The sequence below is a fragment of the Lactuca serriola genome, chromosome 4 (assembly GCF_051521515.1).
Source record: "Lactuca serriola cultivar US96UC23 chromosome 4, Lser_US96UC23_V15, whole genome shotgun sequence".
NCBI classification, from domain to species: domain Eukaryota; kingdom Viridiplantae; phylum Streptophyta; class Magnoliopsida; order Asterales; family Asteraceae; genus Lactuca; species Lactuca serriola.
This window is the reverse complement of record NC_136411.1, coordinates 182,718,111-182,733,018: the sequence shown is the minus strand read 5'-3', so window position 1 is coordinate 182,733,018 and position 14,908 is coordinate 182,718,111. Positions and strand designations below refer to the sequence as shown.

The 14,908-nt window shown below is 35.8% G+C and overlaps 1 protein-coding gene across 1 annotated transcript; it reads left to right on the top strand.

The window, feature by feature from the left end:
- The first annotated feature begins 9,491 nt into the window (after nt 1-9,491).
- On the top strand, nt 9,492-14,698 carry LOC145103000 (agamous-like MADS-box protein AGL27). The gene is made up of 7 exons (XM_079040531.1): nt 9,492-9,797; nt 13,159-13,243; nt 13,319-13,380; nt 13,447-13,540; nt 13,762-13,803; nt 14,268-14,309; nt 14,388-14,698. The coding sequence occupies exons 1-7, from the start codon at nt 9,607-9,609 to the stop codon at nt 14,532-14,534; spliced, it is 663 nt and encodes a 220-aa protein (XP_078896657.1). The 5' UTR covers nt 9,492-9,606; the 3' UTR covers nt 14,535-14,698.
- Nucleotides 14,699-14,908: the final 210 nt, after the last annotated feature.

The following is a 14,908-nucleotide window of genomic DNA, read 5'->3' as shown; positions in this document are numbered from 1 at the left end:
GTCGTATCGGGTAGGTCGGGCACCCCAGAATTGCTTGGAAGTATGTATGCTATGTGGATATATGGTATGTAGTACAGTGGGGGAACTCACTAAGCGTCTTGCTTACAGTTTCCGGTTTTGGTTTCAGGTACCTCTTCGTCGAAGGGGAAGGAGCTGGCGCGATAGCGACACATCATACACACACACACACTATTTCCGCATTCATGGGATTGTTCTGGGATTTATACTCTGACATTTTGATTGATCACATGTTTTGGTTTCCAGACATAGTATATGTTTATGAAATGGTTTGATTAGACAATGTTTATTTGCAAATGATTTTACTAAATATGGATTGAAAAATGAAATTTTTGGACGTGAAAAATGGGACGTTACAAATGTACTCCCCCCGTTTGGCCAACTTCCTTTTTCCAGCTCTTAATCAATTAAGACCTCAACCCAAACTCAGATTTGACTTCCTTGAGATGGTTTATCATGTAAAGTTGCCAAATTTATGTGCATGCATGGCTTAATGAGGCTCTTAGAGCTCAAAAGAGCTTAATAAATGACTTAATGCATGCATGAGACCATAAACACCATAAAGTTTGCACCTTTAAGCTTAATGAGCCCTCCAAACATCCAGATCTACAAGATTTAGCTTCTAAAACAGTCTTAATTCATCAAGACTAACCAAAAGGGACAAAAATGGTCATAAATAGTCTTAATTCATCAACCTTTAGTTACTTTTGTTTTCTTCTTATTATGATATTGTGCTAGTAAGTATGTATACTTTTAGTCAAAGTGTTTTTGTCCCATTGTATTTATAGTTGTATATCTTGTATGGCTAGATATACTAGTTCACTAAAAACACTGCTCTGATACCAATCTGTCACACCCCGGACCAGACGACGGAAATGTCCGGAGGCAGGTGACTTCATTGTGCAGTATCATAACAATTGAATATACATGAAACATAGTAAATCCATACATCATACATTAAGATAACAAACTTACATTGTTTACAATACTTGTTCTATTCAAAAGTTAAACATTAAAATAACAAGAGTAGGAATAACATAATGCAACGACGCCGGTCCTCGATTGTGGTGATTACCTGCTTACTAGATCCCTGAGAATACAAATAGTTTGAAAAGCGTCAACATAAAATATGTTCGTGAGTTCATAAACATTTTTGTATAGAAATTTTTGATAGTTTAGAAATCCAGAAATTCTAGTGTTTTCTTGTCAAAATAGTTGTCAGTCTTGTTTCCAATCAAGTATAGTTGCATGTGTTGGTGTTTTAGTTTATCGTATTTCGAAATTGTATAAAATCGTTTTCTCCAGAAAATCCAATATTTTCTTACATAAAATAGTTGTAAATCCTGTTTCCAATCGAGTATAGTTGCATGTGTGTGTTTTAGTTTATCATCCTTCGAAATTGTATAAAATCGTTTTTCTCCAGAAAATCCTATATTTTTCTTACATAAAATAGTTGTAAATCCTGTTTCCAATCGAGTATAGTTGCATGTGTGTGTTTTAGTTTATCATATTTCGGAATTGTATTAAATTGTTTTTCCCCAGAAAATCCTATATTTTCTCTGTGTGTGTAATCGTTTGGTGGTCTTAAAACCCTAAGAATGGAGAGGTGTGACAAATCAATAGGCGATTGTGAACAATCCGCACAATGCAAGTGGACATTCACTACCATGCATAGGAGCAGTCAACACAATCTGCCAATTTATTTATAAGGTTTTCCCTACATAAACTTCTAAATAACATTATTGTAGCACCCGATCCCTGGTACACATTTAATTCAAAGTATTCTTGTATTTTTCTCTGAGACTCGACGAGTTGGAGGCTCGACTCGTCGAGTAGGGTCGGGATCCGTAGACATTTTAAGTAACCTACTCGACGAGTCAGGAGACTGACTCGGCGAGTAGGTGTTGTGTGAGTAAAACCCTAAATATGAGGGTTTGCACCCTATTTAAACCGCTTATTCAGCCTCCATTGTCCCTTATGCTCTCAGAACACCTCATATCAAAACCCTAATCGTTTTTGTAAAGATCTAAGGACCTTTTGGTGCATTTGGTGAATTGTGAAGGTTGAAGAAGAAGAAGGAGACTTGAGAGTTCGAATTGGGGCTTGGGGATTCAAAGATCTAGTACAATCTTCAGCCTAATCAAGGTAAAATACCCCTGTCTTGGTCTTCTATTTGGTTATTCATCTTTAGGGTTTATATTTTTGGGTGCATTTAAGGCTTTTCAAGCCATTTTCGGGATTGTGTAGTGATTCATGGGCTATTACTTCAGTTCTGAGTCATGGGAGGGGCCTCATGGCATAAAGGCTCCAACCTTATGGCCATTAGGGCCCCGTGCATCCCCTAGATCACTTTTGATAGCTTTTTGGGCCAAAGACCCCTTGCATGTGCACCAAGTTGGAAAATTTACGTCCAAAATGGACATTAGGGGATCGGATCTGTAGTCTTGATGTGTTAAGACCCCTGATAATCAACTGTATGAAGTTGGAGAAGGAGGGACTCGGCGAGTCACTTGCGTGACTTGGCGAGTCGGGATGCTTTTTCCCCCAAAATTTTCTTCTGGAAACAATTTCGGTTGAGAGGAAGGAACACTCAGCCTGCTAAGGGCTTGTTTTGGACCTGGAAATCATAGGACTCGACGAGTGTATAAACAGACTCGACGAGTCTAAGGCAATCTCCCAAATCTTGAAGATAGACTCGACGAGTTGTTCATACAACTCGGCGAGTCGTAGACTGGTCATGTTCATAGTATGAAGGTGAACTCGACGAGTTGTTCATACAACTCGGTGAGTCGGATGAAGGTTCATTCGATGTCATTATAGAAGGGGAACTCATCGAGTCATTGCTAAACTCGACGAGTAAAGTCGGGTGGGGGTCAGATGAAAGGAAAGGGACTCGGCAAGTTGGCGGCCCAACTCGGCGAGTCAGGTCAACTGGAAGTTGACTTTGACCCGGATATTGACTTTGGCCAGGGGTAAAATGGTCATTTTACCCTAAGAGTAGTTATCAGCTTCTGACTAAGCTTTATAGCAATTCTAGCCGGAGAATCGCCGGAGCAGCAGACAGAGACTTCTCACTCGGATTGACAACATTCATTCATACGAGGTGAGTTACCTTCCAGTAGCGGTGGGTCTAAGGCCACAATGCCGACCCACCAGTAGGAGTTGTATGTTAGATGATTGTCTTTGTGATATTCATCTAGGTGTGCTGCTACCCGAAATGTTTATGTGCTAGTTTGGTATGCTTTATGCGGTAGTAGTAGTAGTATAAGGGGAATAGTCCCCAAGTTCGGTTGTTAGGACCGAGGGGTAGGTCGGACACCCCAATATGTCTGACAGGGGTAGGTTGAGCACCCTGGTATACTCAGCGGGGTAGGTCGGGCACCCTGGTATGCCTGACATGGGGTAGGTCGGGCACCCCGGTATGCCTGACAGTATGTGTTATTGCATGTGTGGTATGATGGGGGAACTCACTAAGCTTCGTACTTACAGTTTTCAGTTTTGTTTCAGGTACCTCTTCAGCGAAGGGGAAAAAGCCGGTGTGGTAGCTGCACATCAGATTTCCGCATTTTTGATTCATGGGATTGTACTCTGATTTTACTAGTATTGGTGTTTTGATATGGAACATATTTTGAATGATTTATAGTTCGTTGTGATATTAGCAAGATTTCAGTAAATGTTTTATGAATCAATTAATTAAAAAAAATGAAAATTTTGGACTCGAAATTTGAGACGTTTCAATTATCATATTCTAGTGAGCCGTTATAACCATACTAATATGATCGAGGCCTGTCTTGGCGTTTCTCAGGCGCCCAAATCGATTAAAAAAATTTGTCACCCTAGACTGGCCGGTCTAGCTGTAGCGAACAATGAAGGTGCAGGGTGTCAACCTTGTATAGATCTATACACAAATTCCCGCTCTCCCTCTAGGATACTCTGGTTACAAATCTTTACAGGACTTTAAACGTACACTAATATATATATATATATATATATATATATATATATATATATATATATATATAGGTAATTTGGAGATGCATATGACTAGAATACTAACAGATATTGGTGCAAATCGTTGAAATCTGTTATCTATTAAATAAATAAGAATAGGTGTACTCGTTGAATAGAAATATTGTTTTCATTTCGTAACATTAATTGTGCATCGTTGACTAGATATATCGTTTTGTTTTGTTTACTGAAAAAAAATAATCCACACTGAATCATATTTATCAAAAATGATCCAATATTGTCGATATTGACAAAAATGGCCCTTCTTTTTGTAAAGTATCAAAATAAGATCCATATTTGTCAAAAGGTGTCATAAATGGTCCAAAACTTAGTGAATATTTGAAAATGGCCCATTTCTTCTAAATTGCTCATTTTAGACTTGTATTTATAGTAATGTTCAAAAAGCCCTTGTTTATCCAAAAAATTCATTTTTGGTCCTTTGAAAATTGGGATGTTCAATAATTCTTAAATTTTATCCCATTTTCCAAAATCGTCCTTATATATTTATGTTGCCGAAAATGGTCCTCAAAATATAATTATTTCCATATTTTACCCACTTCCAAAATATCGTGTTCATCAACTTGTTTAAGCACATTTTTGAAGCAAATCCTTATGGTTCTTGGCATAAAAATTTATGATTAATATTCAATAAACATACTAGTTTTTGTTTCTAACATATAATTGGTGATATATAGTTCAAAACCTTGAGCCTTGCTAAAAATCTCGAGTTCTTGAACCATTATATGGAGTTCATAACTTTAAGAATATAAATCATAACATACATACATAAACAAGCAAATATACTAAGATTTCACAAGACCCTTGACTTATATTCTCCCCCAAAAACAATGAAAACTCAAAAGATAGGGGTATGAAGCTCACCTTGTTTTGATTTGGTGGGTGATTTGGTTAGATTTTGAGAGGTTTCAAGTCCTAACACTTGAAGAGTTTGATAACCCTTTGAACCTTGGAAATTCCTAAGAATATTAACACATATCTTCATGTGTAAATATGATGAACTAAACAAGATAATATATAGAATCACTAACCAAAACTTGAAATACTTACAACGATTTAGGAATTGCTTTAAGAAAACGAGGCTTGGAGCTTAAATATGTTTGAGAGAAATTTTTGAGTTCACATAATGTGAATAAGATAAATAGGACATAATGAGGAGTAATTTACGCCCCTAAAAGTACAAGTGAGAAAGGTTTTCGTTCCTTGGTAATAGTGTGGGGTTGAAGTGATGCTTGCATGGAGGGCTGTTGGCTAATTCATAAATATTCGAGATTGCATGGAAAAATGGCCAAATACAACTCATAATTCGTAAACACTTAAAATATCTAAGTGTTCACAGCCTAATAGACTACCTAGGAAAGTGTTTCTGGTCAAGTATTGGAGTCTTTATGGGGTTTACGGCCTAGATGTTGCCTAGGATTGTGTTTACGCCCCAAGATGCTTTCCCCCTTGAGTTTACAGGCTAAAAGTGGCACATGGAGGGGTTTACTCCCAAAGTGGCCCATGGAAAGTAGTTCACGGCCAAGATTCCTTCTTTTGAAGGTGTTCACAGCCTAAGTGCTTCCTTGGTAGTAGTTCACGGTCATGGATGCTTCTCAAGGTGTTCATGGTCTTAGGTGGGTCCTATGGAGATATTTATGGCCTTAGCTAATAGTAAACTCAAGTATATTTTCCTTATAATTCATGTGTTCAAATTTGTGACACAATTACAAGCTCTTGTCTCTACACCATGTTATATTTGTTTGATTGCATTGTAGATTGAATTCCCAATTTATTTGCACCACTTTGTCTTGATTAACTTGTTTATTTTTCTAAGATATTACATTATGTGTGACTTTCAAAGTGTATGATTCCTTATACTTGCACTTATGCACTCATGGTTTTCAAGGTTCTTATTGTAATAGGGTAACAATTTCGACCTTGCCTGGTCCAAATAGTCTGGGTTGTCACAGAAAGCCTCCTGGAAAAGATGGATTAGTGGCTTAATGGATTAATAAGTTTTTAGATAAAAATGGCACTCAGACTGATCTCACGAAGTGAGGAGATGCATGTCATGTCGTGAGGGTTATACGACTCGAATATTTTGTCATGTAGTGGCTCATGACGTGAGCCATGGTTGGTCATGTCGTGAGGACGATTGACTGTTGACTTTCATTGACCGTTGACTGTTGACTTTTTGACCAAGTTTGACTTTTGATAAAACTTGAGGATTTGGGGTATTGATTGAGATTCTAGCTAGTTTTGGTGATTATCATATTCGTGGGCACAAGTAGTGCTTAAAAGGGATTGTATATCAGTGTTTCAGAATTCTTCGATTCAGGTGAGTTTTCCTCATTGTACTTATAGGTCGAAGGCACCAATGCCTGCCCACTATGTTATGTATCCTGGTATAGAGGATGTTGCTATGTTGTAGTGATCTGTTAGATCTATGTCTTGGCATATAGGATGTTACTATGCGGTAGTGATCTCTAGATCTGTCTGTTTGTCTGTTGACTGTCTATATGATTATTTGTTTGTTGGACATATGTTATATGTTATGAATATGTCGACACAATATGGTTGGGTTGAGGCAATACTACTCTGTGCGGAAGCCAACAAACCTGGGAGCAAGCTAGAGATAAGTTGTGGGCTAGTAAGGCATGCCAAACTTATGTTGTAGGCTTGGGAGCAAGCCAGAATTATGTTGTGGGCTCGGGAGCAAGCCAAACATGAGTTGTGGGCCAGAGGGAAAGCTAGACTCATGCTGTGAGCTAAGGGTAATCCACTCTATTAGTTATGGACCCAATATGCTTGCTGTTATCTATTTGTGTAGTGGTACTTTGGGGGAACTCAATAAGCTTTGTGCTTACAGTTTTAGTTTATTGTTTCAGGTGCTTCAGATGATCGTGACTAAGCACAGGCGTGATCATGACATCCTCTTGGTTTTGATGATACTGATTTGGGGACACTCTGATATATGATTTCTATTTGAGAACAATGTTTTGTAAATGAATGGTCTTAATTTGGATTGTATCTGCAAACAATTATTTTACTTGATTTAAAAATAAAAAAAATTTCCTTGATTTTGGGGGTGTTACACTAATCATTGTCTTGCTCTCCAATCTTCCCTTCTATATGTTGGGTTGTTAAGGTTACAACTATAATGTCTTAAGCGGAAAAACAATCAAAACAATTCAATTGATTAGGGTACATGCAACCTCGTTTGATCTATGAATACTAACCTACAAAAATTTCCTATGAACAAAATAATTCATAAGACAAGAAAAACTAACCTTTAATATTGTTATTGTAAACAATCTTGAAACCTTTTTCTTCAAAACCTTTGGCAGCAACCACCATAAGTGTTGTGCCTCTGATGGTTCACACCCAAGACTAGCAACCAAGGATTAGGGAGACGGAGGAGGTGATTTTCGGCCATAACTCTTCTAAGATAGGAGGTGCTGATTTTTGGGAGGATTAAGGCCCTTTATATAGGCGAGGTAGCTTAGAGCCAAAGCTAGGGTTTAAGGAGGAAACCCTAATCTATTTCCTTGGTGATCAAGCAACTCACGAGCCTCCATCCAAGAGCCTTTGGGACGAAAATTCTAGGCCATTCCTATAAGTTTTCATCCAACCTCTTACAAGGAGGTTCTAAAGCCTTTTTCCTCAATTATCAATAAATAGTCAAACAACCCCTACACTTTTAATTAATACAATTAATCCCAAAATTAATTCCAATTAAGTTCTGATCAATTATTAATTAAATAATATGATTTCTAATTAATATATCATTTTCATCACATATTAATAAATTATTTATTCCAATTTATTATTCAAATAATAAATTAACTCTCTCTCCACAACCATCATGTCCAAGAGGGCAACCTAAAAGGAATTTGTCACCATCAATTCAAGTTTATACCAATTATAGTTAATGGCTTAGACACCTAATCCAACACCATAAACCCTTCGTGGGTAGTGGTCAACAACTGGGAATGAAAATGAGAAATCGAGATCAAGTTGATTTTGGAAAAGAGGAAAAAGAAAAATATTTGGAGATGGATATAAGCACAAGGTACTACCAACACCGGTGTCAGTGGTTGTGCTGCGACGGTGGCAAGGAATAGAAACGGAAGGAAGTAGCATCGTAGCGATACTGCACCGGGGACAATGTGAACCCATTGGTTGCAAATTTTCCTTTGAGAACTGATTAGCAATTCTACAGATGCGTTGGATAAAATTCAATTTGAGAGCAGGTAAATAATCATATTCGTTCGTTGGTTGAAGACGCGAGTTTAAGAATAGGTAAATGATTGTATTTCGTTGGAGATAGAAATCGAAATAAAGGACGTAAAGAAGGTTTTGGAGGTAAATAAATGGATGGAGATTAAAGAAGGCTTTAGTTGCAAACACAGATTCAAGAGCAGGTAAATCAATGTATAGTTTTAGAGATATAAAAATAGAGTCAGAGAAGACGATGGTTATCACAAAGAAAATAGCTACCGATAGTGGTGGTCGGTAGGGGTGCAAACGAGCCAAGCTACTCGCGAGCTATTCAGGATCGGATCGTTAAAAGCTCGACTTGAAACCAATTTTAAACGAGCCCGAGCTGAGCTCGAGCTTAATATTGAGCTCATTTATTAAATGAGCTCGAGCTCGAGCCTATCTCAGTAAGCTCGATTAGGCTCGCGAGCCTAAACGAGCCTTTATATAATATAATTTATTATTATTTATATATATTAAAATAAAAACATATTAGGGGAGTTATGAATTTACGGTATTGGTAAACGAGCTTCTTAATGAGCTCGAGCCGAGCTTAAGCTTACTTAGGCATGTCAGATAAAAAACGAGTCGAGCCCCCGAGCCCGAGCCGAGCTTGTATAATTCTTTACGAGCTCGAGCCGAGCTCAGTACAAGAAAGCTCGAATCGAGCCGAGCTCAAGCTCGAGCTTCATATAAATTAAACGAGGCTGAGCCTGACCAGGCTCAGGCTCAGACTCGACTCTGCTCGTTTGCACCCCTAGTGGTCGGTAGACAATAATGAAATGTAGGAGAAACCGAGAGATTGAGGGGTGAGGTTGGGTTCGATGGTGGGCCATTCATTTAGAAAAATCTAAAATGATAATTAAAAAGGGAAAAGTATAAATAAAAATATGATGAGGGAAATTAATTAAGTCTTCTCATGTTACTAGGGACCAAAACTGAAATAAAATAATATCACATGTTATTGTTGAAAAAACTGGACTTGATTCAAAAAATATTAATACCATAGGGACCGTTTACGTAATTTAAAATTTTACTATAAAAGGTACAGCTACGAATGGTAAAGAAAACTGCCGTCAAATCCGAGATGTCCAGAACATACGACAAATAGTACCCTAAACCTTTTTTTTTTTTTTTTTTTCCTTCAAGAAACAGGTGTAGAGCGGGGGTATTCAGGCTTTCAATGACGAGGCGCCCTTCCATTAAAGCATATAAAAGGATATACATATGATTGTAGATAAGTAGATAACGCATAGAAATCAAGTGGCCGATACATATCGGAACTGAAAAGGTTAGGTCTGGAGGAGATCTTGGCTTACGATGGGGCGGAGAAAGTTGGAGATGAAGCGAATCGAAGACAAGAGTAGCAGACAAGTGACGTTTTCAAAGCGTAGATCAGGGTTAAACAAGAAAGCGCGGCAGCTTTCCGTTGTCTGCGACGCTTCTGTCGCCGTCGTCGTCTTCTCCTCCAATGGCAAGCTTTATGAATATTGCAGCGGCAGTACGAACAGGTCAGCCATTCTTTTGTATTATATTCAATTATCATATTCTTTATCCTTTCTACTGCTGTCATGTACGAAGCAATAGTCTTTAGCAATAGACTGTGCGATATATCTGCAATCGGAATGAAGATTTTTAGGGCATAATTATATATATGTAGCAAGATGTACTTTGATTTCTGTTTTATCTGAATGTGTGGGGAGTTCGATAATTGAGATGTATCTTTACTTCTTTAGTCTGTTTTAGTCATCCTAGTCACAGTCAGCCTTTTTGCATGGGACTTGTGCACTGATTCAGTGATTTGTTATTTCTGGTTCATTGGTTTGGACTTCGGGTAATGCCTTTGGATAGAAAATATTTCTGAATTAGTTAATATGAACTTTGATAAAGGGTTTTTTTATCATGCAAATTAACACGACTTGGTGTTTATGGATGTGGGAATATAGATAAAAAGAAGTATAACTAGTTAGATGAGTCCTCAAAGTCAGATTATGTTTTTGCCCTAGCATAAGTTTTGTTACGAACTTAAATTCATTATGTTTGCTTTATTTGTTCTTTCATGCACACAGTTCTACTAGATACTTGAACTCGAAAATATTATTATGGTCATTAGGTCATAGTACTATCGATCCTACTTAGCAGGAGATTCATTCTTGTAATTTCATTTGCTTCTGTAAATTTTTAAATCTGTAATTATTGAAGTATCTAATTTGTTAATCTAAATTGCATAGCATTATGTAAATTTTATATAGTATTATCGATCCCACTTTGGAGGAGATCCATTCTTGTAATGTGATTTGTTTCTGTAAAATTTTAGGAGTATCCTTGTTAATCTGAATTGCTTAGTATTATGTTAATTTTATAAGCAATAGTTAGATCAGATTAATTATTATTAGTGATAATTGTACAATAATTGCTTATGTATTGATTAATTTGTATTATAATCAAGTTATAGATTAAACATCAATGTTTTCCAACACTTTAAGTCCTTGGGCATTCTAAGCTGACATCTCAAGTGTTAAAACTATGTAGTAAATCATTCTAAGCTGACATCTCAATTGTTAAAACTATGTAGTAAATCAAGTAAATTATATTGTAACTTTAATACCAAAATCAAAATCAAAATCAAAATCAAGTAAAATATATCCTAATGATTTTCATATTTTTATTGTTTTTAAAACTCAAAACTATGATGCTCGCTATGATCATTATAAAAATTATAGTATAATGTTTATATTGAAGATTGTGGTAACGACAAAGAGCATGAACACATGTCATTACTAATTGGCAAAAAATGTTTAAGAATTCATGAGTCTCGCTGCATGTATTTTCGCTTCCTCCTCCTCCTCAAGATCTCTTTCACATGAGTCACACCACCCATTTGTTGTTGTCTTTAAACCTCAACCCCACTCATAAATTTCAATTGCGGAAAAGAAAATTTACGTATGGATATCTTCATCGAATCCCATAAACCACATTGTAGTTGGAATGCTCCAACTGAATTCTTTGACAAGTGAGAAAGAAAGTAAAACCATACTGCTCATCTATTTTTCTTGGTTCCGGTGGTCCCCTTATTGGGATTCTTTATATTTTTCGGTTATATTTTCATAAAGTAATCACATACTTGTATTGATAAATAGGGATGTCAACGGGGGCAAACATGATCGGGAGTGCATCCCCCGCCCCCGTTTCCCTACCCCCGCTTTATTTTGGGTCGACTTTTTTTGGCTAAAAGAAGTTGTTTGGGCTAAAAAAAACTATTTTTTAGGTAACAAATATTTTTTTATAACACAATATTACATGTTAAAAAAAAAGTTATGACATCTTAAAAACATTATACTAACAACTTAAAAACATGTTTTTTGTTGAATTTTGTAGCTCAAAATCATTTTAATGTTTATTATATTTATATAAGTAATATATGTAAATATATGTATAATTTATTAACGAGGGTCCTATGGGGTTTTGGGACGGGATTGTCTACCCCCGCCCTACCCCCAAAATTAAATGGGGGTTAATCTTGCCCCCCATCCCTGTCCTCGCCCCCGATTTTTTTTAATAAATACCCCCAAACGGAACGGGGTCCCATAAGACTTTTTGACATCCCTAAACATAATGCAAGTCATGAGAACATAATTAACCTACATGCAATGTAAACTTCATTCTAACTGAACATGAAAACAGGCAATAAACCATCTTCAAAAATTGTATACAATCCATGATGAACAACCATCATCGTTATTGCAAATATCTAAAACATAAAGTGTAAAATAAAGTACACTGTTATATAAATAATCAAAATGAAAATACTCGACTTTCTATAAATTAAAATTTCAGTATACATTATTTTCCTTCATAAAGCACTTGTCTCATGTTTTCTGGTCTATATGTCCAATTAAATCACAAAAAGCTATGTTAACATTCACGATGCCAAAGGAAAATCACTATAATATAATATAATATTTCATTAGCTATAAAAATCTACCAAAAACATATTACACTATCTAGACCCTAAGCTGCCATTTTAAGCTTTACCATCCAACACACACACACACACACACACATATATATATATATATATATATATATATATATATATATATATATATATATATATATATATATAGGGTCATTTAAGACCATGAGTCTCTTGTAAGACAAAGGGACATGATTTTGGATGTCAATATATATATATATATATATATATATATATATATATATATATATATATATATATATATATATAATGGAAAAAAACATTAATAAATTTCGAAACTTTTTTTTTTCAAAAAAAAAAGAAAACAAAAAAATAAAAAAGATATTGTCTATGATGTTAGAATATGTCAAATATGTGTATATTCTAGAATATTATATCGACGAACGAATGCCAAACAAAAAACACATATTAAGGTACAAATAGAGAAAACATAAAATCTTACATGGTTCACACGATCATGGTAATCATGCTATCTCTATGTCCAAACTAGACAGATTTGTTTTGATGATACAATTATGGCTTACAATTACATGAGATCTTTTTTTTTTGCACGACAATTCTAGTAGTCATAAACTACTCCTTAGTTCCACCTATGTCGACTGAATCCTCAACTTCAATGAGGGAGGGCAACACCTGATACCGCTGGGCTAGAAGTTCTTCATACAATTAAATGAGATCTAATTAAGGTGTTGGACACTTGGACTCGTGTCCTCTCTAAGCATAAGGAACTTAGCCATCTATTTATAGTCATCATCAATCTTTGGAACACAACCAAAGTTGGTTACCTTGATTTCTATATATGCAATTTGCCCTTTTTTTTTAAGGTGGCAACTAATCAATGGACTTAAATGGTTATCTGACTAGCTATTTTTCAGAGTGGAGGATATCATTTCCAGGTATCATAAAAGCAGCCTTGATGCAGAAGAGGGAACCACCCATGAAGGGGCTTGCCAAAAAATGGTAAGAAATGTGTGATCTTTAGTTTTGTGTTCAATCTTGATCTCACTAGATAACACTAATTGTTCCATCACACAGGGAATTAACAACACGTGTACAAGATTCCAAACATGCAATGCGCTTCTAGACTCAGTAAGAAGGTATACGTACCACGTTTGCACTATATATATGTGTGTATTATGGAACTTAATCTGATATTTTAACAGGCTTGATGAAAAAGGGAATGTCGTCTCTGTTAGTGACATGACAGAGCTAGAGGAGGAACTTAGTGCTGCTCTGATGCATACACGTGCTAGAAAGGTGTGATCTTCTGGCTCCCAATTATCCAAGCCATCTCTCATCAAATTGTCATTTAATTAGGTTCTCATTTCGTTTTTGTTTTCTTCTGTTGTGGTATGATTCTCTGTTCTGTTTATATTGGAAAGTTATGAAACATAATTGATCTTTGAACAACAATTTAAATGGGTTCTGCTATCTTATTGAGTCTCTGTAGATTGACAAAACAATCTTTGTTTGCACAGACACAGTTAATGATGGAGCGAATATCAAGCTTTCATGAACAGGTATGCATGATATACTCTACTTCTCCATAAGGAACCCTAACTAAGCTTAGCTTTTGTTGATCATTGTTGGTATCTGTTTTGGGTGTTTTGTTATCACCATGAGCAAAGAATGTAAAAACTCTATTGTTGATTGTTGGTTATGGTCTTTTTTGGGCCAAGTTTTTTCCCTCCTGGGTACGTATCTGACCTTGTATGATTGATTATACATATGTATGTTGTTGAATCCCAAAAAATACAAATCAATTACTTTCTAAGTTTAATACCATAAACTGGTTTTTGTTTTTTACAAAAAATAACTGTCATATAAGGCAGTTAGGATAACCATAACTAACTAACTAATACCAATGGATTTAAGTCTAGATTATAACTTCTAAATTATGTCCATATTAATTTGTGAATAAGATTTCTTATGATGCAAGATTTAAACAAAACATGAATCCAACATTAATATTCTTCATGTGCAGGAAAGGAAATTAAGCGAGGAAAAGGAAGAACTGAAGCAGAAGGTAAATATCTTATTAATCTTCTGTAAAAAAGGAAAAAAATCAAGTGGAAGAAGTGATGAAATGTTGGCTTAATTACAGCTACAGGTGGCATCAGCAATAAACCCGAATGATGATGTTGACGTTGGTGGTCAAAGAGGATGTCTCGATGACACTGCAGATAACCAATATTGTGGGCAGACCACTCCTCCCCAACAACTTATAACACTCCCTCTCTTCAAAGATTAATTACTTCCTAAAATTCAATCAATATCATCGGAATTAATATACACATGCATATAGTAATTGAATATATTAATATTTATTCATCACGTACCAGACATTGTGTAGGCTGTTGTTGTACCATCCGAAGCTCAATTCTTTCACCAATAAAGCTTATCTTTGTTTGTCGACGAAGCTCCTACAGTTGTGTCTTTTAGAAAGAGAAAGCTACGTACGATAACTATCATAAGTCATGAAAGAGAGCTTAACCATGAAGAAATCTCCCTCTACTGGAAAGGTTTTATAATATTAGTTGTGTATACTGGAGAATTGGTATTAATCGAGAACAATCCACGTAGCCTATATTAGTTGGTCCATGTGAACCAAAAAATATTAGCCTA

Excerpts from the sequence above, each read along its gene's own strand:
- LOC145103000 (XM_079040531.1), top strand. The coding sequence starts at position 9,607 with ATGGGGCGGAGAAAGTTGGAGATGAAGCGAATCGAAGACAAGAGTAGC. Across the intron at positions 13,381-13,446 it reads CTTCTAGACTCAGTAAGAAG|GCTTGATGAAAAAGGGAATG; the intron begins GTATACGTACCA and ends ATATTTTAACAG. Across the intron at positions 13,804-14,267 it reads TATCAAGCTTTCATGAACAG|GAAAGGAAATTAAGCGAGGA; the intron begins GTATGCATGATA and ends CTTCATGTGCAG.